We start from the raw sequence: 23,971 nt of genomic DNA on the forward strand, positions 1-23,971 counted from the left end.
GTTGCTCTTCTGGCTACTGCTCAGTTTGCCAAGACCTCTGCTTCTCGGAGAGGGGCAGAAGGGCAATGCAGCAAATGAACACCGGGCTCTGCACCCCAAGGGATGCGACCAACCCGGACACACTGCAAGTAGAGAGAATTCTCCAGGAAAGAAGAATCCGAAGTGACTGAGCATTCAGGGTAACTTGCATCTTTTTTTTTTTTAAACCTTTGATTTAATCTTTATTTTTTTTTAATGATTTTTTTTATTATATTATGTTAATCACCATACAGTACATCCCCGGATTACGATGTAAAGTTCGATGCTTCATTAGTTGCGTATAACACCCAGTGCACCATGCAATACGTGCCCTCCTTACTACCCATCACCAGTCTATCCCATTCCCCCACCCCCTCCCCTCTGAAGTCTTCAGTTTGTTTCTCATAGTCCATAGTCTCTCATGTTTCATTCCCCCTTCTGATTACCCCCCTTTTCTTTATCCCTTTCTTCCCCTACCGATCCTCCTAGTTCTTATGTTCCATAGATGAGAGAAATCATATGATAATTGTCTTTCTCTGCTTGACTTATTTCACTTAGCATTATCTCCTCCAGTGCCGTCCATGTTGCAGCAAATGTTGAGAATTCGTTCTTTCTGATAGCTGAGTAATATTCCATTGTATATATGGACCACAGCTTCTTAATCCAGTCATCTGTTGAAGGGCATCTCGGCTCCTTCCATGATTTGGCTATTGTGGACAATGCAGCTATGAACATTGGGGTGCATATGGCCCTTCTCTTTACTACGTCTGTATCTTTGGGGTAAACACCCAGTAGTGCAATGGCTGGGTCATAGGGTAGTTCAATTTTTAACTTTTTAAGGGACCTCCACACTGTTTTCCAGAGTGGCTGTACCAACTTGCATTCCCACCAACAATGTAGGAGGGATCCCCTTTCTCCACATCCTCTCCAACAATTGTTGTTTCTTGCCTTGTCTATCTTTGCCATTCTAACTGGCGTAAGGTGGTATCTCAGTGTGGTTTTGATTTGAATTTCCCTGATGGCTAATGATTTTGAACATTTTTTCATGTGTCTGTTAGCCATTTGTATGTCTTCATTGGAAAAGTGTTCATATCTTCTGCCCATTTTTTGATTTGTTTATTTGTTTCTCGTGTATTGAGTTTGAAAAGTTCTTTGTGCATCTTTTTTTCTTTCAAAGCTTCACCGGTAAAATCTCTGGACGGCGCCAACTCTGGTTTCTGCCATCATTACTCAGCCTAGACGAGGCTACAGCGTGGGGGCGGGTCCCAGCGCCAATCAAGACAAGCATGCAGACCCACCATGGCAAAGCGGACGAACGTGTTATACCCCAGACATACTGCACAGGTCTGGCTTCTTTTTAAAAATTTTCTCGACAGCCGTATTGAGGCCCAGTTGGCATACAATTAACTATACGTACGTAGGGTGTCCAAGCTGATGAGCCTTGATAGGTATAAATAACAGACACACGCACAAACCCTTCACCGGACTCAGGATCACTAACTGATCCATCATCCCCGGAAGGTTCTTCCCGCCCGTCTGTAATCCTGCCCTCCCACCCCTCCCCCACCCCGTAGGAAACCACGGATCTGCTTTCTGTCATTATAGATTAGCTTACATTCTGAAGTTTTATATTAATGTCATCAAATAGTACGTACTATGTTTTGGGAGACTGGCTTTCACTCAGCATAATTATTTTATTGTTTATTCATGTTGTTACATGTATCAGGAGTTCATTCCTTTTTATTTCTGCCTACTATTCAATTGTGTAGATGCCCCACATTTGCTCATCTAGTCACTTGGTGGATATCTGAGTTATCTGAAGTTTCTGGCTGTTACAAATAAAGACGTTGTGAACATGCGTGAACAACTATTTCTGTACACATATACTTCCCCTCTCTTGGGTGGAGACCTACAATTAGAACAGCTAGGTCATACCCACGATACTTTAAGAAACTTCTCGAATGTTTTCCAGAGTGCTGCACCATTGTACGTTCCCACCAGCAACACAGGAGAGCGGCAGTTCCTCACGTCTTTGCCAGCACGGGAACTGATTGGTCTTTTTGATTTCAGACGTTGAAGTGTTGTGGCATCTCAGTGTGGTTGTCATTTGCATTTCCTCGATGACAGGAATGTTGAACATCTTTTATGTGCTTATTTACCACCCACATATCTTCTCTGACGAAATGCCTGCTCAGATCTTTTCCCCATTTTTATTACGTTGTAGGTTTACTTATTATCGAATTTAATTCTTTATATATGCTGGGCGCAAGTCCTATACCAGATACACGATGTTCAAGTGTTTTGTACTAGGCTGTGGTTGCATTTTTCATTCTCTTAACAATGTCTTTTGAAGGCAGAAATGAAAAATATTTACTCTTTTTATATTTTAAGCAGCACTCCTCTGGTATTGTATGTAAGAAATATTTGCCTAATTCAAGGCCACAAAGATTCTTCTATGTTTTCCTAGAAAGAACTAGAAGTTTTATAGTTTTAAGTTTTGTATTTAAGTCTATGAGGTATATATTTTTATAGTTTTGCAAATTTATCACTTCGGTTTTTCCTAAAACTGTCCTGCACACACAGCTTCCTTCCTTTTGCTAATATTCACTTTCTGTGTCCAACACTGGAGATAAGATTAACAGGAGATAGTTTCTCCCCTCAAAGAGAGTGGTTTTTTTTTTTTTCACTTAGGAAAAATTTTCAATATAGGCCAAAGTAGAGAAATTAGTGCAATGGATCTCCATAACCTCAGTTCAACAGTTTTTAAGATTTTGCCACACTGGCTTGATCTTTTCTTTTCTTTTCTTCTTTTCTTCCTCCCTTCCCCCCTTCCTTGCTAAATTATCTTGCAGCAAACCCTCTATGTTCCCCACAGTGTATCTCTTTAAAAACTGTGGGTTTTTCTTACTCAACTACAATGCTACTATCCTACTTCGTTCCCCCTCCCTGATTTTCCTAAGAGTCCCCCAAACATCTGTCCCTTTTTCTATTTTGCTGGCTTGTTTCTCTTTGGGTTCAAACAGTGTCGACAGAACCTTGGCAGCTATGTGTCCCACTCCCCCTTCTTTCAGGCACTAACTGGGCCCATTTTCTGGCTCCCCGCACACCTCGCGTTCTGAATTCGCCTGTCTCCCTCTGCGGGGCCTCCTTTAACACCTTGCTTACCTAGCACATCCTATAAATGGAAGGTAGCACTGTGGGCTTGACTAGATGTAAGTTCAACTTCTTTTGGCAAAAATACTCCACACACCTGTGAAGCCCACATCCGACCACAGGACCCCAGAAGACGAGCAAGGCCAGTTGCCCATTTCAGCGATTCTGTGATTCCTCTGAAGGTTCGGGAGTTAACTGCCCAAAGTTCATTATCCACCTGCTGTTTAACGGTGTCGTCCACACTTGATCATCGCCCACATCAGCTGTACCATTAGAGGCTGAAAAATGGTGATTCTCTACTTCTGTAATTACTTCTGCATTTACCAGCTAGACATCTTCTATAAAGAATCTTCCCCTATTGAACAGAGCTTTAGGGTTGCCCTGAAATATGATTTGTACAGAAATAGTACCTAATTGCTTGTTTTGAAATGCAAAATTCAGAATAAGGAAGCCGAAGCCTTGCTTTCTTTCCCATGGTAAAGGAGTTTCTGTGTGTTTCCTTCATTAACATATACTTGTAATGATTCTGTTTCTCCCTTTCAGAGTTGGCATTTTCTGGTAGCATAGAATTCATTGCTTAAGTTTTACACTGTCCTATTTTTATTTACACATTCTGACCATTTGTACTGATTTTACATGAAAACCTACCTCTCAGGTTCCTGGGGGTCTAATTCTACAGTTTATTGTCTGTGCCAATTCTTGCTCATAGTGGTTTACTTCACTCTGGGTTTTACAGAATTATGAGTCCTGTCTGGCAGGGTTTTGAAGGAATCCTGTGAAGCTGGATCTGATGGCTCAGCCCTCCAGAGAGCATTTACATCTGCAGGAAACTCAGTGCATTCCCTCACAAGACTGCTTTAAGTCAATTAACTAGCTTCAGGTTTTCTATCCCATACCAAGAATATAAATGGCAACCACAAACTCGGGTCACCATCTACTCAGTATGCCCACAGGACAGCTTAACAGCCGCTCTGTGACTGATGTATGTTTGTGCCTTAGATCCATCATGAAATGTTTGGTGTACCAGCCTTCCCCTGTAGGAATGAACGCAGGTTCTTTCTTTAAATGTTTTGCAGGTGATCTTTTCTTTCCCAAACCAGAATCCAGGCTGAAACTGACAAGTGTTCTTGCTTTTTGACTTTACCAATGGGTAGATTTTTTTTTTTCCTTTTTAAATCAAACCTACCCTTTAATTCAGGGTAAACGCGCTGAAGCTTTTGGATTTATGTGTGGGGTCACCTACAATTTCCCACCTCGTAAGAACTTACGGCACTGTTTCCGGTCTTCAGGTAAGCTGTTACCCCTAAAAACTCTTGATGTGATCAGCTGCCGTCCAGCTCCCCATGCCCCAGGGCCCCTAGGGCCCCCAGGGCAGTGATCAGCATCCACTCTGGTTTTCTGTGCCCCCACCTCCCAACCAGGGATTTCCCTTGCATCTTACAAACTCAGCTGTTTCAAAGGATATTCTATCGAGGGGCTTATGTCATAGTTTTCAGACTCTCTAGCTCATGAAGAGGCTAGACATACACTCCCTATGAACAATGCCAAGGTCGTGTAACAGATGTGCCTGCAGGGCTGTTGTTGGAGCTCAGGAGAAAGAAATGGCCAAACTTAGCATGACGGGCTCAGAGGCTTCACTGAGGAGATGCTTAGGCTGAGCCTCACAGTTGAACCCTCAGAAATATGGTTATTCCCTTTCAGTGGAGGGGGTGGATGTGGATAAGAGGGGCTCGATCCATTCTATCTTTCCATGGACGTTAAAAGGCAAAAAGAAAACAAACAAAAACACAACACAACAAAACAAAAGCCAAGCAACCAAACTAACACACAAAAACGAAGGGTGCATCCTCTCTACCCCACCCCTATCCTGCTTTGTTTGGTGTCAAGGAATTGGGTTGGATGCTGGTGTGCTCACAGGACAGGTTAGGCGGCTGGTGTCGAGAGCTTCTGGCTGGAAACACAGAACATAACAGGGGCCATCAGGGAAATTCAAATCAAAACCACACTAAGATACCACCTTATTCCAGTTAGAATGGCAAAAATGGACAAGGCAAGAAACAACAATTGCTGGAGAGGATGTGGAGAAAGGGGATCACTGCTACATTGTTGGTGGGAATGCAAATTGGTACAGCCACTCTGGAAAACAGTGAGGAGGTCCCTTAAAAAGTTAAAAATTGAGCTACCCTATGACCCAGCCATTGCACTACTGGGTATTTACCCCAAAGATACAGACATAGTGAAGAGAAGGGCCTTATGCACCCCAATGTTCATAGCAGCATTGTCCACAATAGCTAAATCGCGGAAGGAGCCGAGATGCCCTTCAACAAATGACTGGATTAAGAAGATGTGGTCCATATGTACAATGGAATATTACTCAGCCATCAAAAAGAATGATTTCTCAACATTTGCTCAAACATGGACGGGACTGGAAGAGATAATGCTAAGTGAAATAAGTCAGGCAGAGAAGGACAATTATCATATGGTTTCACTCATTTATGGAACATAATAAGCAGGAAGATCGGTAGGAGAAGAAAGGGGGGCTAAACAGAAGGGGGAATGAACCATGAGAGACTAATGGACTCTGGGAAACAAACTGAGGGCTTCAGAGGGGAGGGGGGTGGGGGAATGGGACAGGCTGGTGATGGGGATTAAGGAGGGCACGTATTGCATGGTGCAATGGGTGTTATACGCAAGTAATGAATCACCCCTACATCAAAAACTAGGGGTGTACTGTATGGTGACTAACATAATATAATAATAATAATAAAAAGAACATAACGGGAGAGGTAGGAGACCTTGCTCAGTAGCGCCTTTGAGGCACCCCACCCATGCTGATGCGTAGTAACATCTTTTGATCTCTCTACTAGGAGAGGAGAAAGCAAATAAACCCTTATCGTGTGCTCCAGCTGACCAGTCTGCTCTGGGTCCCCAGGTTTCTGTACCCCCTGGTCTCTCGTCTGGACACCACTTCACAGCAGGCTTTTGGGGGGATGTGAGCTTCAAAGCTGTCCTTAGTACCTTTGGATAAGAACTCGGGGAAGTTGCTCCGGTGGACACAGGGTCTTCCCTGATGCTGAAGTCTGCTGTTTGGAGCACATTACTGGACAGAAGCGAGCATCTCGAGAAAGTCACCCTTGACCAGGGCATGAGGCATTTCTGTTCCATGCAATCGTAGGTGAACATGTGAAACTGCTCCACTTGTTTCAGAAAGGGGAAAACCCAACGACTTGCTTTGGTGAAAGCAAGAGCGTCATTAAAGCCATTTCCCTCGACATGCAGTTACGGCATCGCTTCATGGTCAACTCTAACCTATCTCATTCCCTCACGTGACATACCGGTACTAGCCCAAAACTTAGGCAGTGAGATCAGTTTCTGGGAGCGTTACCCGTATCTGGGGCTCCACCTTCTCTTAGAACATGTGGTGAAGAAGCCTGACGGACAGCATGCCAACAGGGAATATTTTGTTTGTTTCTTTTAAAGAAAAAGTAAGCAATATGGTCGTAAACTTAAAGTTGTTTTATAATGATTTAATTAGATTTATAGCACTGTGGAAATTCACTCTGGCCAGGGACCTTTCTGTCTTCTTAAGGAAGGGTTGGCAGAGATCTCATGAGCTTTGCAATTTTACCTAATCCTTAATTTCATCTCCTGATGGGGTGAAGATGAACATAATTGTGTTCAGGTAATTGCTTTATCAAATGGTTTAATTGTGCATTGAAGAGAACTGACAGCAAGAAGGTTATTCTTCCTAATGTGTTTTTAACAAAAGCACTAACTAATTACATGGCATCCTATTCAGGGCATTTGAGAAGAAGAAATGAACACCTATTCTTCCAATCTTGGTTAAATGCATGTTTGCATACAGAACATAGAAATAAGTAGTAAAATAATTAGCTGAATTGCTTCCTTCTGCTGTAACTTTATAACTAATCTGTACATTGAAGTAGTCTGTATAAATTCTGTGGATGCTTTTTCACCAAGGACGGCGTTTGAACATCTGTGCTTCCTGAAATGTCACAATAACCATTTTGCCTGAAAGTTTATCCTCAGGAGCCAAAAAGCCTGTGTTCTCTTGGCATGTTCCAAGAAAAAAATAAATGCTTAATAGAACGGAGGACAGATGTGCCACATGATCAGAAGGAAGTATAACAACATTAGGCCAAATGGTTGAAAAGAATTCTGAATTAAAATAATGCTGAGTCTACTCTACTCTGCATGAACATTCTCTTTAACTGGATCACTAACATGTCTGGTATGCGCTTGGCTTATATGCCTGTCTACGCCTCTCATTCACAGAAACACAGAATACCTTAATATATTCTTACGGGCTCAAGCTAGTGTCATTTAGCTGAAACCTTTAATGAGGTTACTATATTTGACATTTCAGGAGGTGATTATGTAGTACACTGCTTTTTAAATTTTCCTCGATCCAGGAAATAATCTTGCCCTCCCTCTCTTCTGGAAAAAATACTACCCTTGGTCCTAGTAAACGGTAGGGAGGAAGAAGGTCATGTGGTCCGATATTTGATTAAAGGATGGACATAGGACTCAGAAAAAGCCAAGTGGAATCCTTCCCTGGGGTTTGAAGCAGAGACACTGGTAAATGTCTTTTGAGTTTCTGGGCTGAGAGGAATGAATCTGGGGCTGTCAAAATCCCTATATTCTGCCAAGGGGAGAAAGCCTCTTTGCAGAATGAAGCCAAGCAGAGATAGACAAAGAGAGACAGAAGGAAATGCAGAGTTGTCAACACCGAATTTCCTCTTCTTTCTCTGAGGTCTGCCTACCCCAGTATACTTTCTAGCCTTATATGGCAGTAAATCTTCATCTGGGAATTAGGCAGAGTGTGAGTTATGTTTCTGTCACTTGAAATCAAAAGCATCCTGATGATACAGCTGCTATTTTACATTACTTTTTAGATGGCTTTCCAGTCATCAAAGTAAAGACGGATTGAAGAGTTAGACCAGTGTTCAAGGATTTGCCCTGCTGCTTACGACCTATGCTGCCCTTGGAAAAGTTGTAATGCTTCCACGATCACATCTTTAATTTGGGACTAATAAAAGTACGACCTCATAAGTTTGTTGTGGGAATTGGATGGAGTGATAGGGGAAATACAATATTATGGAGTGATAGGGGAAATACAATATTAGTACAAGGTCATGGTACTTAATACATGTTTAGTAATTAAGTTCTATTGTTTTGTTGTTGTTCTTGTCATGATCAGGATTATTTAAAATATTACTAGGATAGAGACTGATAGGTAACCCCAATATCCACTGTATCCTTCAATTATTTAACTTTCAAATTTTAGCTAGGCACATAGCTGCTTGGAATAAAAACTACATTTCCCAGACTTCTTTGCACCCTCATGGAGCCTTATGATGAAGTTGTGTCCAATAGGATGTGAGCAGAAGTGACATGGGTGACTTCTTAATTGTGCCCCTTTCTTTCCTCCTTCTTTCAGGATGGGGCACAGCAGCCACCTTGGACCCCGATGCAGAAGTTCAACAATTCCATTTGCTGAGAAAGAACAATGAGCTGAAAGGATCCTGGTCAGCGACCAGCCCTGGGCTGCTTACCTTTGGAATGTTTGCATGAGTGAGAAATTAGACTTCATCCTATTTAAGCCTCTGTTACGTTTGGGTTTTTGCTATAGCAGTCAGAACCTATGTCCTAACTAGGACACGACCACTATTTTACATATTATTTGTACTTGCTCCTTCCAAAACCCTGTGAAGGAGAAAAGGGGAAGATGACAAAACTAGAGCAAGAATTCTATTTAAACCAAGAGTCGAGGGTTTTGTACCCTGAATTCCGGCTCTCATTCTAAATGATATTTGGCTGAGGAAAGGAAGGTAAAAATGAATGAGGCCTGAGTGGAAAAGGCAAAGTTGGGGCGTCAGCCATGGGAGATGTGCGCCTGAATCTCGAACTGTTTAACATATAAAACACAACTGCTGAGAGTTGGTTAAATCCATGGAGTGTTTCTCCAAAGTCATAAAACCTCCTTTGTTGGCTTTTTCTAAGCAACAGAAAATCAAAATAATGGAACCTACCACGTGACTCCCTCATCCGACCGTTGGTGTCCACGTGGTCCATGGACACACCACTGTGTTCTCCCGCTGCTACCTGAGAGCCCAGGGGGATGGGGTTGGGATTTTTAACGTTTCTTTTCCCTCCACAGGGCCGCCAGATGGGCGCATCCAATGGCTCCCTTAATTGCTACTGTCCTCGTATCCTTGGGCCATTACTACTGCCACTGTGTCCAGTTCCCTGACACACAGAACATGGAAACGCAAGCCCGCCATCTTTTGTGCCCCATCATCTGACTTTCTGCTTAGCCAGAAGCAAGGCCCTCACCACGAGCCACTTGCAAGGGAAGACAGTTCTCACCCAGCAGGTTCTGTGGAGGCAGGGCTGTCCAAAAATATCCCCCCAAATACTGACACTCTCAACTCTGCTGCAAAGCAAAGCAGAGTTGCTGTACATAAAAAGGTCCCATGCCTGTCATGGTCATGGGGCCGCAAGAGCCTGGGGAAGATCGGGAAGAGACACTGAGCTTAAAACTATCTTGCAGAGTCTTACAATCCACACTCTGGATTGCTCTAACCCTCAGAACAGCCTGTGCATGGGAAATGCCGGCCAACAGAGACTCCATTTGCCAAGAACTTCAAACATGACCTTTACTTGGTAGCAATTGTTGGAAACTATTAAGATGACTCTGAAAATAATATAATCTGCAGCAACAATATGTTGAAAGAAATGCCAACCCTATAAAGCAAGCTCGCTCTCTCTCCCCCTCCCTCATGTGTGCACACTCAGAACAGAAGAGAAACATTTTCCTCCACAGCAGTTCTTAACTCTGCATCTCTCTTCTGCGTCTAGACATAAATGAGCCATTTGCTAATTGTTTAACAGTGATTAAGGAAGTAAACCCTCTGGGGAGGGGGGTGACAGCAGAAGGGTGTTTGCCTGCTTGTTTTCCAATTACCAACAGCCAGGCTGATGAGGGAGAACGGAGCTGGCTCTCAGGGGTGCCCAGCTCCATTCGGGCAGCCCTCTCCTCGAGGTCAGGCCAAGCACTGGTGGCTTCTCACTGGGAAGTGAGCAGTCCTAGCACTGACATCAGAGCTTTCATCAAATGGGTCCAGACTGAGAGGGGACTCAGTGAAGTCCTGCTGAAAGAGGCCTTTCCACCACAAACAAGATGTGGAACATCTGGGCCCTTTGCCCTTCGAAGCTGCCAGGGACCCCAGAGCCACTCTGGTTTCCAAAACAGCTCTCCTCTCCACAGGGAGAAAAGCTGAGCTTGTCCACTTGAAGCCCAGGCTACCAGACTGTCATCAGCTGTGGCTATGCAGCCCCTCTGCAATCAGACAAAATTAGAAGTTGGTACCCAGGAACCCAATAAGCTTCCATCCTTCTATGGGGATGACAAGAGAGGAAGTACGGGGGTTCAGAGATGAGGGGTTCCCAGCTGGCCCAGGCTGAGGCCGTGAAGGTGTTGGCAGGAGGACTTGCAAGTCCCACCAGGACTAAGATGGTGAAGAAGACATTTTGCTGAGCTCAGAGCTGAAATGACTTTCTGTGTTTGAAATCCACACCGTCACCAAGACTGGCTCTGACTCCCTGAATGTCTCTGTGGGCTGTTTGCTGCCCATTTCTGCAACAACTACACACATCCAGGCCTCACACCCACCAGCAGGCCCCTCACAGCCACCCTGCTTCCCCTCCTGCCCCTAACCATCCCCACCCTTCAGCCGGCATAAGCGAATCTGAAACCAGAAACCCTCAACCGGATCCACGGGGCCATTAGGGTAAACTCCAGCCTCCTCACACGGCCTCTGAGGCCAGAAAGAAATGGCCCCTGATCACTTTCTAGCCTCATTTCTGTAGCTAAGCCCCTGTCCCTGATCCACATGTGATCAGCCATGCTGACACTGTCACTGGCTCCATCAGGGGCCATGCTGTCCTTCATCTCTCTTTTCTACCCCCGCTCCCATCTGACAGATGAGCTGCCCTCCACACCACTCTTGCTCTAGCTGACTTCCAGCCTGAAGATCTCAATGGAACCATCACTTCCACTATGGAGACCATTCACATGTCCAAACTAGTGGAGGTGGCCCAGCTCTGTGTCCTGCAGCACCCAGAATGCCCCTCAGCTGAACATCTCTTGTAATAGAAGGATGCTGCTTTTCAACTTGCCTACGTTTAAGTTCCATGAAAACTTTGTCTGCTTTGTCCTTTGCTGCAATACAGCAATTAGCTCTGCCACAGACAGGGGCTGTTCCTAAGCACATCGCTCCAGTTCTAGGACTGACTGCTCTGGGTGTAGAAGCAAAAGGAAAGCTCATGTGACGCCACCTGAGGACAAACACCCAGCAGCCACACCAGAGCTGCTGTGCGGGCTCCTTCTTCCTCCTGCTCCTGACAGTGTGCCCATAGCCTTCAGATCCACCCAGGAGACAGCAAACACTTCCCGTGCAGTCCTGTGATCATTTACTGTGGGGCGTGGGTTTCCCTGAGGATGATGGGGACCAAAGCTGCAATATATTTTGCCAACGTTAATTTTTGTGAATTTGACCTATGATATCAAATCCCTCCTGTTAAACATGTTTCATGGTCTCATCTGTCCTTGTTTTCCTGACCCCAGGGACCCAAATAAAGGCTATAACTCCAGGGGATAGAGTTTATTAATAGCACATTCACTCTTATTAACTGACCATCTTACTCATGGTCCTCCAACAGCTTTGTCTGTAAGACTAAACTGTCCTCTTAAACCTCCATAAAAGGGTGGTCATGTATCTGGGGGCAATAATTCAAATACTTCCAGGAGTAAATCAGACCAGACTGAAATATCTTCCTTCCAAGGGGGTTTAGGACTGTCCTCGGGTTCAGAGGTCTTAAAGCAGTCAACACATGGCTATTGACTGACTACTATTCGATTTGTTTCTTCAGGACAAAGAAAATGCCAACTCTCTAGAAGTTCAAATAAGGTAGAAAACTATTGGTCTAATGCCAAAGACCAATACCCACACCATTTTCCACTGCAATGCTACCTCTCCCTGACTCCTTCCCTTTGTTTTAGCTTCAAATACAAGCAGCTGATTACAGACATGGAGGCAGGAAACCTTGGGTTTCAAACTCTGCTGTTGTCTGTGGCTCTGTGGGCCTCAGTATACCCCACATGGAGAATGGGGAGAAGGGTACAGCTCCTAATAAGAATGCTTTAGGTCTCTTCGTTTGCTTCTGGAAAAGACAGCTGAGCAGGTCTGGGAAACTGAGGACTCTGTTTCAGCTGATGCTGGAATTCAAGGACACTAGTGCAACAGCGGGCTGAGGCCAATGAAGGCTTCGAGCGTACAGCAGTACCTGGAAGTCACACTCCTTTTGAAGAACCAGGAGTCATTGCAAGACTCTCCCAAATCCCCACCCTGCCCCTCAGACAAGCTATTTATCAGTACCGGTGAGCAGGCAAACCTCTCTAACAAAAAGCCAACTTTCCTGCCCAGGCTGCATGAGGCCGTGACCAGTAAGCACTTCCGGAGACATTCCCTGGGCAACTGACAGCACTTCAAGCCACAGCTGACAGGTAACTACCGCTCCCTGTAGCTTGGGGGTCACGGGGAGCCGGCATTTGAAGCTCCTTTTGCGAAGGAGAGACAGAGGCGAGCGGGCAGGGTTTTGCTGGCTTTGATGTGCAACACACCACTTGCCCCAACATCCCCGATCACCCACTGACATGTTGTGGCCTGTCTCCAATCTCTGGCTTGAGGATCAGTTTACTCCAGAGCTGGAGGGAATCATTTGAACAGTGCACCCTGGATCTTCTCAAGGAGAGAAGCATTGCAAGGAGCCTCTGACTGTCTGCCAGGGCCCCGGGCTAGGTGTTTAGCTAAGCAACTTGGCCTGGGGTGGGGACTGCTTATTTTTCTCAATCACTAAGCTCTCTGCAACCCATTCACTCCCAATCCTGGATGGGTTACACAGATCGGCTTATCGCCCTCCCTTCCCAGCCAGAGTCCTGGGAGGCTCCCCTCTCGGCCTTGATACTGTCTGATCACCCACTGCGACTGCACCCTGTGCCCAGTGAAGGTGGGGACAGGCTCTGTTTCTGTCTCTGGGGCCTCACATTCTGAAGGCCGACACAGAGAAGGCGGCGGTTACAGTAACAAGTGTCCCCCAAGACAGTCACTGCCCAAGACACGCTCACGTTCCAGCTTTGGCTACAGCTCTCCTCTTAGACTGTTCTCTCACCCTCCTTCCCCCCCCAACACCACAATGTGACAGCCACACAGGCATCCTCTTCCTTCTTCATACATACCATCCTTCCTCAGAGCCCTGGCCCAGGCTATTTTCCCTGTCTGAAACAGTCTACCCTCCACTCTCCATTTCAAGGACACCTCCTCAGAAAGGCCTTGCCTCACCATCCCCTATAGAGCATCCTCTCTCTCTCTCTCTCTCTTTCTCTCTCTCTCTCTCTCTCAGCCCCACTGTAACAGTTGCCAAAATTTGAAAGTGCCTATTTATCTGTTTGGTTACTTATTTATTTCTGCTTCCCCTACCAGATTGCAACCTCCAAGTGAGCTGGAATGGTGTCTGCCCCGTTCCCCACGGCCATGTTCTGCACAGGGCCTGGAATAACTAGAAATGTTCACAAACTACATCCTGAACCAGTGAAGGAAAGAGCTTTTCTGTAAGGAGTGACAATGGAGTAGGAAGGCAGCTGGTTCTGGAAGGCTCCGTTAGTAACGAGAATAGGCCTGGGTTTAGTTTCAGCAGGAAGAGGAAAGATATCCAAGCATTTTAAGAGGGAGAGACACACAAACAGACCTTTATTACAGAATCCTCCCCACCTCTTCCGTCATGCAGAAACGGCCTTTGAGGGCAGGGGAAGGGCGTATGGGAGGCAATGAGATCTATTAGGAGACATTATAAAAACCAAAGTCCTCACTACTTAGTGTGGTCCAGCAACCAGCAGCATGGACACCACCTGGGAACTTGCTAGAAATGTAGAAACTGAGGCCCCATGCAAGACCTTTATATCACAAGGGGCATTTTAGCAGAATCTCCAGGTGACTGTTCACATCCCTAGAAGCGGGGCTTTGGGTGAAAGACAATGCTGGCCTCATCTGCCCTTGGGGGATGGGAGATAGGACAAATTCACTCGTGCCCCCCAAAACCCACAGTTCCAGACGTATGCAGGATGCCAGCAGTGAGCCCTGCTACACAAATTATCTCAAACGGATTTCATCAGGGGCCAGAGACAGGAGGGGAAGGGGCAAGGGTGGGTATGCTGAGCCGAGCTGAGCTATTTAACCAGGATGCACTGCGATCCTGGACAGAGAAGCTCTAATTCCTAGGGCAGGTCTGAGGCTGGGGACGTAAGGATTCCTGACTCTGGCTACGAAGATGTGTGAACTTTTTTTTTTTTTTTTTTAATTTCCATTCTAAATTTCCTCAGTACCTGGCACAGTTTGGCACATAAGAAGGGCTCAGCTGATATGTGTTGAACGAACAAACAGTCAGAGAGTGATTATGACACTGAGGTCCTAAAAGCAGATTACATGGGCCTGAGTACCAGTGAGATATACCTTCTGGCTTCCTGTTTTGCTAAACATATCTGCTTTAGTTAGAAAAATGTGAAAATCTAAGAGGATACCACTCTGCTCTCAGTGAACAAAAATATATCATCTGTGCAACAGAGAGTCAGCAGGAAAGCATGGCCCAGCCTCGAGATAACCCAAAGAAGCCTCTGAGGACAGCAGGCAGCCCCCTGCCCAGGCCTGCAGGATCTCCACGGTGTCAAGGATAGGATGGTGAGGGGCTCACAGGAACAGAAGCTGTAACCTGTGTGTGCAGAGGGGGAAGGACCAAGACGGCACCCAGGCCAAAACCACAGGGTAGTGGGGCCACAGGTGGCCAGGGTGCTGCTGAAAGCAACTGTCTTCAGCCCCAGAATCTACACACAAGTGAGCCTCACAGAGACGACAGGAGGAGAGAGAAACCACTGCAGCTTGAACTGTGGGAGATGGGCAGCCACGTCTTACAGCAAACTCCGGAGACACCCAATGGCTGAGCTATAGGACTCACATCTTTGGAACCGCCTGCTACCCCACCTTCTCCAGGAAGCCTGCCTGGACTGACTTCAGGATGACGTGCCACCCTCAGAACCATCCTTTCCCCACCGTCCTTGATCACTGCCGTTCCATGGGAGGTAACATTTGTATCCTGTCTCCTTGGCTAGAGAGTCTGTTCGTGCGGCAGCCTCTTGAGGGTGAGGCCCGAAGCCCACCGAGAGTCAGGGCCCTCGGGCCAGCACAGAGATTTGTGAGAACGCGCAGACGTGGGATATTCTGGATAATGAGCGAAAAGAGCGGAGGTGACTGACCTTGGACGTGTAGGTGTGGCCGTCGGAGCCGCAGACCATAGCCGACTGCGCCGCGGGGCAGGGCTTGCACTTCACCAGATTCGATGGTCCGACCCAGTGCTTGTGGGCCACACTCCCCTTCTTTTGCCTAGGGATGGAAAGAGAGGGGATAAGTTCACTGAAGCTCTGGTCCCCGCAGGTCGCACCTGCAAGTCGCCTGGAAAAAAGTCCAGTCAATCAACAACGGGGCTAGTCAAACAGCCAGGCACGTCCTGGAGGCCTTCTCGAGTGTTCCCATTTGTTCCAACATGCTGACAGGGACCAGAGAGTGTCCTCCGAAAGCCCCGGTTCCACCCACCAGAGGGACCAAGCACAACAACATCACCATGAGAAATAATGGGAAATGACTTGGTGACATGGAAAGACATTCACAGCACATTAGAAGAAACAAGGAGGGAGCAGCCACATCGGCTCACCGAGCCCCCAGTCCAGGGTGCACATGTCCGGGGCGCCTGGGCACGGCACCCCAGAGTTCTCACTCCTCCGGGGCTGATGGGCAGCCTTCGCAGTGGGCTGACACACACACAACTCAGACAGCAGTTTAGACAGAAACGCATCTCCAAACACAACCAAATGACTTTATCACAGCTGTGGAAAACGATCTCTGGATACGTTTTGAAGCAACTTCAGCCCAGCTTCCAATTTGCCATTCTATAGAGGCTCTGATGTCACTTCAGCTGCTAAAATAATCAGAATTCTACTCTTCCATTCCGGCTCCAGTTTCCCCCATCCTAACCTGTGTCATAATGACAAATGGTGCTATTAGGTTGGCTTATGTCCACGGAAGGCACCCCACCCCTTAATCATAAGCCACTGAGATAAAGGCCTGCAGTGACTGCGACCTTCCTCTCGTCACCCAGCTGCTCCCCTGACAAAGCGCAGGGAGTGACTCTCACAGCCCTGGGGCGAGCTCCAGCGGGAGGATGAGGGTCTCTGGACGGCGATCATGGTGTCCTGCCAGTGTTTTCCTCTTAGTAGTGCTGCTGGTGGTTAACCTTTGGGCTCTGGAGTCCAAAGGCATCAAGTACAAATCTAAGCTCTGCCACTTAACTCACTGGATTGGCAGGATATGTAACCCTGGAACGGTAAGGAAGCCTCAGTTTCCTCATCTATAAAACGGGGGGAGGCAGAATCTGCTTCAAGCTGGTGGCATGAGGATTAAATGAGCTGACGCATGTACTTGGTATAATGCCCAGACACCAGAAAGCCATAAAAATGTCAACGGTCGCTCTAATTCTTATTTGCCCCAAAAGCAGATGAGGGTATAGAGAATGAAATTACCATTGCGAGAGAAATGGGACCTCATTCCAAGGCCTGAGACTTGGAATGGCATTTAACTCTTCAGATGAACTCATGGGGCCACAGAAGGAAAGCTTTTCTACCAGTTATGGAATAAATCTCCAGCTCCATATGAATTTGGATTTGGAGTCTGAGGTAACCCACCCTCTTCCAAATGAAAGAAAGCGATCTAGGAAGAGCAACCCCCAACCTGGTTCTCATCCTATGTCCAACCTCCCCTAGCCATCTGGGGAAGGCAGTCCGAGGAGTAGGTCTGTTTAGGAAACTACCTTTGAGGCTGACCCTGAACCCACAGCACAAACTTTGGGGCCATGAGGGGATCCCAGTCTGGCAGGGCCATAGGGCTGGGCCTGTCTGACCAACGAAATGAGAAAGGAGGTCCCACAAGGACGCCATGAGATCACCTAGTCCAGCTTACTCGTTTATGAATGGTGAGAAGTGAAGCCCGAGTTGGGTAAGAGCTTTGCCCAAAGTCATGAAGACAACTGGCGGCTAGGCCTATGATCATGATGACACTGACCCAGCTGCACAGTGACCAAGGATGACTCTCTCTTCTTCAGCCCCGTCAGCCCTGCCTAGATTACCAACTTGAAACTTCTTTGGGGGCACCCGCGTGTCTGTCAGGGGTGGTCCTCTCTCCGATGCCTCCCTGCTTCCGTAGCAGCTGCCCACCTTGTCCTGGCCTCTCCGTCTGGAATAAAAATACCTGCATTCCTGAAGCACACAGACATGAGATCTCCTAGTATCCTTTGCCAAACTTGACTCCTTCAAGGTCCGTTCCGGACTAGAGAAGAAGGGAGGCTGGGTGATGGGACTCCACGCAGCAGCCCAGCAGGCTGTCAGTACGGGGTGAATCTGAGAGTCCATGATTCCTTCGGCAGAACGCCGCACATTTATCATCATTCACACGGCAGATGTCTGACATTGATAATGAATCCGCAAACACAGGGAGCAGTTCCAGCATCTGGCAAGCCCTCTCCTGGGTCAGTCCCCAGTGTGCATGGCCAACGCTGAAGCAATTCTTGTTACGATTTCCCAGAAAGAGGCTATAAAGTCCAAAGAGTGGGCAGCTTTGCTGGAGCAGACATAACCACGTACAAGGATGCCCCAGAGGAAACAAGGAGCTGAACCAAAGAGAGAGGAGGGAGAACTGTACACCGAGTCAAACGCTTTGAGGAAGAAATGGAATCACCTAGTCACGACCCATTAATGACAGGCCATCCCTACCCCTGGACCTAAACTTCACTGTTAAACTAAGTTTATAGTGGGGACACAAAGAGATGAGGCCAGCTGATTGCTGGCTGGCTGGGTGCATCATGGCGGCTCCCTTGATCCCGGGGCGGGGGTGAGTGGGTGGGTTTCTATGAGCTGACCACCGCAGTGCTCACTCAGAAGTTCATCACAAAATCACTGTCAGAACAAGAAAATACCTTAAAATGAACCTAGTCCAACTTTATACATGAGGAATGAGACACAGACAGGAAGTGACTTGGCCAGTGACACACAGAATTACAGCAAAGCTACCTCACATGCATTTGTCAAAATGAGGTTATCCTGGAAATGGCTACCCTGCTCTGGGACCACTTTAATTCCTATTTTGGCATCTGTATTTTCATCTTCAGGGCTCAAATTTATAAATAAGACACCTCCGAAACATTGTCCCTGGCTCTACCCTGCAAAGGAGGAAACTGAGCATACCCAGCGTTGGGCGGCCATGGAGGCACCACAACCTCTCTCTCGTAGGATGCCTTGGGGACTAGAGGTAAAGAGGCCAACCCAATTTAAATTTTCACATTTCCAGTGAAACAAGCCTACCTGTCATAGTGGAGCCAACTCAGATGTTCCTCACCTTACCAGGACTCTAGTGGACGTGGCACACAAACCTACGGTCTCCATCCGGAGCCCAAATTATATAAAGTTATATACAAGTTTATGTGAACCCAAGAAGGCAGAACTTTCCTGGCTGTGTGTATATTTCAATCCCCACAATTCAGTCCAAACCCTAAAACTTAACCAACCCAGTCAAAGCAAGAGATTAAGTGCTCAGACTGTAAGGTATTTCACTTCTTAAGTCAAAGACTGAAATCCTATGAAGGGGTCTTGATGGAATTGCCATACCCAACTCCACAGACATTCATCACCTGGCATGACACAGCAATTCAACCTGGGAAGCAGGCCCTGCCAGCCTTTCAATTGGCCACAAAGCCCTAATTCCACCTTGACCTGGCTGTTGCTAGAGGCAGCCACACGTCCTACCCTACTAACCGCACGGCAAAGAAAACCCCAACCCACAAGCACCCCAGCATGGAGAGCAGACAGACAACAAGCAGGTCACGGACATTTCTTTTTCTCTTGTGCTTAACTACTTATTCTCAGTCCTTTTGATTTTAAAGTTTACCAAAATTCCCAGCATCTATGTTTCTGAAGCAGAGTGATGCTTCTTAAATACAAATCTGATGACGTGACTCCCATACTTAAAACCTCCCTCTTCCCCCTCTTCCTGGGGCACAGGCTGAACTCCTGGTTTGGGTATGAAACTGAATGAGCCTACCTTTACAGGTCACTGTCTGCTTCCCCCTGCTCTCTGACACTCACACGCACACACACACGCATGCANTCTCTGACACTCACACGCACACACACACTGACCACTACCACCAAGTATCTTGCCCCGGACACCCTCTGCTGCTTCCCAGAACCCACCAACAATCGCTGTGCACCTATGCCACCATGTGGGTTTCCCTCCATCTGCCACATCTTCCCTGCTACTCACATTGCTCCCCTCCCTCTCCTCTGCCATCTAAGGCTTTCCACAAGCCCCAGTTCAACCCTCCCCCCCAAGAAGTCTCCTGGGGCCCCTCCACAGGCAGTCCAGCTACATGCCCATGCCACCGTGGTCCTGCAATCGCTTCTGGTCAGGCTCCCGCCTAGTCTCCTTGTGAACCTTGCTTCGACTTGACCAAATGTTAAGTGGCTCCCATTATTCCGACAGGACGTGGGGTAGACTCAGGCTACAAGCCTTGGACGCCATCCTGGATGCCTCCCTTTCGTGCCCTCACCACTTCCCCCATCACTCGGTCCTACTGATCCAAGTCCAGCCAGCCCTATGAGCCTCCTCCATGTTTCCATATGAGCCATGCCCATGCAAGTCTACATGGACTGCGTACTTTCTGCCTGCATATGTCTGTCCCTCATTCCAACTTCAAATCCATGGCCCTTCATGATGTCTCTCTTGAAACTGTGAGTCCGACCTCAAGGAGAACTGATCATGATATTATTTGTTCCAGCATTACACCTGGTTCAGACCCAGCTGTGACATGCACTGCAGCATGAAGCGGTTCTTTTTGACTCTATCTTCCTCAGTGTACCGTCCACGCCTCAAGGGTAGTCATTGGGTCTTAACACTTTTGTGCTCCTGAGGCTTGGAAACAGGGTCAACCCTCAACACGTAAGTTTGTTCAATGAAAAAAGTGAATTCATTAATCTGGACCTTTAGACCTTTCTCCTTTTATTTCTGGAAATTATTTGCACTAATTAGATGACAAACCTATCACGTGGCTTTAAGCAACAAGAACTCAACAGACTCAGAAATCCTAAGTCAAACTGAGGGCTTCAGAGGGGAGGGGGTGGGGGACTGGCATAGGCCAGTGCTGGGGATTAAGGAGGGCATGTATAGCATGGTGCACTGGGTGTTATATGCAAACAATGAATCATGGAACATTGTATCAAAAGCTGGGGATGTACTGTATGGTGACTAACATAATAAAATATTTTTAAAAATAATAAATGAATGAATAAATGAATAAATAAATAGAAATCCTAAGTCAAACTTGAAAAAACAACAATGAGCAAAAAGTTCTAAAGACAACTGAGAAGTGGGTAGAAGGAACTGTCCTCTAGACCTCAGGGCTCAAGGCTCCTCCTATTCCAGAGGTCAGACTGCTTCCCAGGCTGGACAAGGACCTCCGATGTAGTTAGTGGCTCCAAATTCCCAGCAGAAAGCAATTTTTAGGACTTAGTAACAAGAAATCATAATTCTCAGGAATCCTCAGGAATTGCTGAAATACTAAGTTTTTCTACATTCTTCACAACATTTACATGTTTTTTAAACAAACAGAAAATATTAAGTTTAGTATCATTTATAAAGAAAAAAAATTCAAACAATGGAAACTATCAGCAAACATCATTGGGTAGTACTCCAATGATGAGACTCCCCTCAATCTTCCGGCAAGGAAACAGCATAGCACAGAATCACATTTTGATAATCTCAATTTCAAGACTTACTCTGTTCCAAAACAATTCTTTGGAACACCACTCAGAGGATTTCTCTTCAGTACAGTATGTAAATAAACATATTAGTATTCATATTATTTACAAGAGCAACTCACACTCTTACAAGGGGGCAGCTGCTACAACCAAGACTGACCAGACTGTGATCACTCTTTCCAACACGTTCCTGTCCTAGTTCCTGGAAATGTCAACCTTCAAGTACACACACCAGGAATGTCTTGCTCTTGCTTCCCACTGGACCCTGCCACTTCTCACTCGGATGTCCCTACCCTCATCAATCAAGGCAAGTCCCCTCTTCTGCCAATTCCCCACAGTTGACACCAACAAGGTCTTTGACGATGTCAGTTGTCCAGCATTTCACTCGGCCATGGCCAGAGGAGGACCATAGCCAAGGCCTAAGGCAAAACAGTGGCAGGACAGACACTTCCAGAATAATTTTTTGGCGATGGATGGGCAGGTATATATTTCCTGACATCGATCCCGCACGATGACATTCAATAATCTGTGTCTGAAAAAAATTTAAGGACATACTGGAGGTGTGGGCTGCTAAGAGCCTCTGTAGCGATGTTGACTTTTTTTCATTTGGTTTTTAAGAAAGGCCCTTCATTGTATAATACCCTGGTATTCTAACAGGTGTGCATAACTTCAGATAAAATTGCTTTACTCTGTGTGAACAGCTGGTCAAAGAGGAAAGCAAGTCCAGATAATAAGTGACAGTAGCTAACAGGCCTTCAGTTTTGTAGGACAACCACCTGCCTGACTCAGGGCCCTGAACACATCTCCCTGACTCCTCCTACACCACGACCCTCTGACAGGAGATACTGTCATTACCCCACTTTACAAAAGGGAGAAACAGGCTTATGGAACAGCCAGTCATAGTCCCAGGAACTTTTCTTCTGTCCTGTGTCTGTTCTCTCATCAGCCCTCTAAAGCAGACTTGTCATCTCAAAGCCATGGAGGACCCACCCAAGAAGGGCCCCTTTCCAGCAATCCCAGCATTCGTCTGCTGGCTGCCAGCACCACAAGCATTGTATTCTCTTGTTAATATCAAGCTGCCCATTCACAGGCAACATTGAATTTGTTTGCAAAATCAGAACTAATTGCTTCTAAAACAAGGATGGAAGATAGGCAGAGAGCTAACGTGGTGGCTATTTTGAGCCAGAGACAAAATAATGAATGTTAATTGAAATGAAAAACATGTTAACCACTGAAATAATCTGTCATGTAAAATGATGCTATAATTCCTCCGTTGTTAGGGTTATTCGAGTCATTATATAAAGCCATAAAATTTCACAGGAAGAGCATAATGGCCTGTGTCGTTTACAAAAGCTTCTTTGATGACAGAGACGGGCCCTCATATCAGAAGACACTCTCCATCCGGGTCTCTGTGGGCTCATGAGTCTCCATCCTCTTCCAAAGGAAGAAGACTACAGATGCAAGATCCTGGCCCAAAAGAGTCCAGTTTTCCTAATGAACAGATGTCCATTAGCGAACAGAGGAAGAGCTCTCAGTGTGCCTGGAGTCACTAGGGTGTGCCTAGGGATGTCCTAAGTGCAACTGGGCACCCACGTCATACAAAGACAGGCTGCTTCCAGATACCTGAAATTAAAAAGGGCAAATACATAATAATAGCAGCTATGCATTTAGTGAGGACTTACTATTCTCCTGATACTACTATTATTACTACCACCAACAGTAATGAACATTTTTTCAGCATGTTCCAGGCATTGTTTTAAGCCCTTTACACAGTGATGTGTCCCATTTACTCCTCCCAACATGCCCACAAGGAAGAAGAGGTATGGTGGAACATGGGAAGCTGCGTTGGGGAGTGAGTCGGGACTTCAGGAGCAGAAGAGACCCGTGGAGCAGGAAGGATCACGCTCCCGTGGTGGGTCCCAGGCGTCGGGGTGGAGCACCCACTGATCCCCTGATTCGAGCTGGCTTGTCCACCTCCGGAAAGCCAGCACCTGTGTGTGGCTCCGCCCTATCAGAGTTGACCCAGGTAAGGTCGGTGAAGCTCAGGACATACTCCAAGTCACGGCTCAAACACCTCGGAAGAGACAAGCAGGCCCCGGAATAAGGAGAGAGCCATCGGTTCACAGGCGAGCTTCCAAACCATCACCAACAAGGTTTCTAAAGCAGCTTCAAACCCATAGAAAAACCATGTGTTTTTACAGTTGTAGAACAGAACCGGGGCCACCAAAAAATTATGTGCCTGGTATGTCAGCAATTTCAAAAGCAGGAACATCTTCCCAGGTACAGGTCAAGGCCAAGCCAAGTCTCCATGACCTGCCTGTCTCCTGAGCTGTGTCACGGCCGAGGCAGCTGGGGATGCATCCACTCTTCATAGGTGAGAAGAGTCAACAGCCAAATGAGAGTTTCCAGAAACACTGTAGGCAGCTGTGTAAACGAAGAAGGTGAGGGAGGCCTGAGGGTAGGAGAAAGGGAACTTCGGCCTGGTGACTCTACGTGGTACGGCCTGAATCCCTGACAATCATGTGCTGCTGGTCTAATTTGTAGGAAAGGGAAAGGGGGAAAGGGGAAGAGGGAGGGGGGAAGGGGGAAGGGAGAATGGGGAAGGGGAAGGGAAGGGGGAAGGGGAAAGCAAGCAAGCAAGCAAGCGCATTTCCAGAATTTGTAAAGAACTGCAGGTTGCCAAACCCACACCTGACTGCCAGTCCCATGTGTCTCCAGTCCTGTGTAAACAGACACATGAAAAAATGTTCAAAATCATTAGCCATCAGGGAAATTCAAATCAAAACCACTTTTTTTTTTTTTTTTTTT

General features: G+C 46.6%; 1 protein-coding gene across 3 annotated transcripts in view; it reads right to left on the reverse strand.

The window, feature by feature from the left end:
* The window catches only part of SPOCK1 (SPARC (osteonectin), cwcv and kazal like domains proteoglycan 1), a 500,255-nt gene that overhangs the window by 116,711 nt on the left and 359,573 nt on the right, over positions 1-23,971 (reverse strand). For all 3 annotated transcript variants that reach the window (XM_034656051.1, XM_034656050.1, XM_034656049.1), the window contains one exon: positions 15,560-15,686. In XM_034656051.1, coding sequence (XP_034511942.1) covers positions 15,560-15,686 — 127 coding nt within the window. The remainder of the gene's footprint in view (positions 1-15,559; positions 15,687-23,971) is intronic.

Source organism: Ailuropoda melanoleuca, chromosome 3 (genome assembly GCF_002007445.2).
Source record: "Ailuropoda melanoleuca isolate Jingjing chromosome 3, ASM200744v2, whole genome shotgun sequence".
In the NCBI taxonomy this organism is placed as follows: domain Eukaryota; kingdom Metazoa; phylum Chordata; class Mammalia; order Carnivora; family Ursidae; genus Ailuropoda; species Ailuropoda melanoleuca.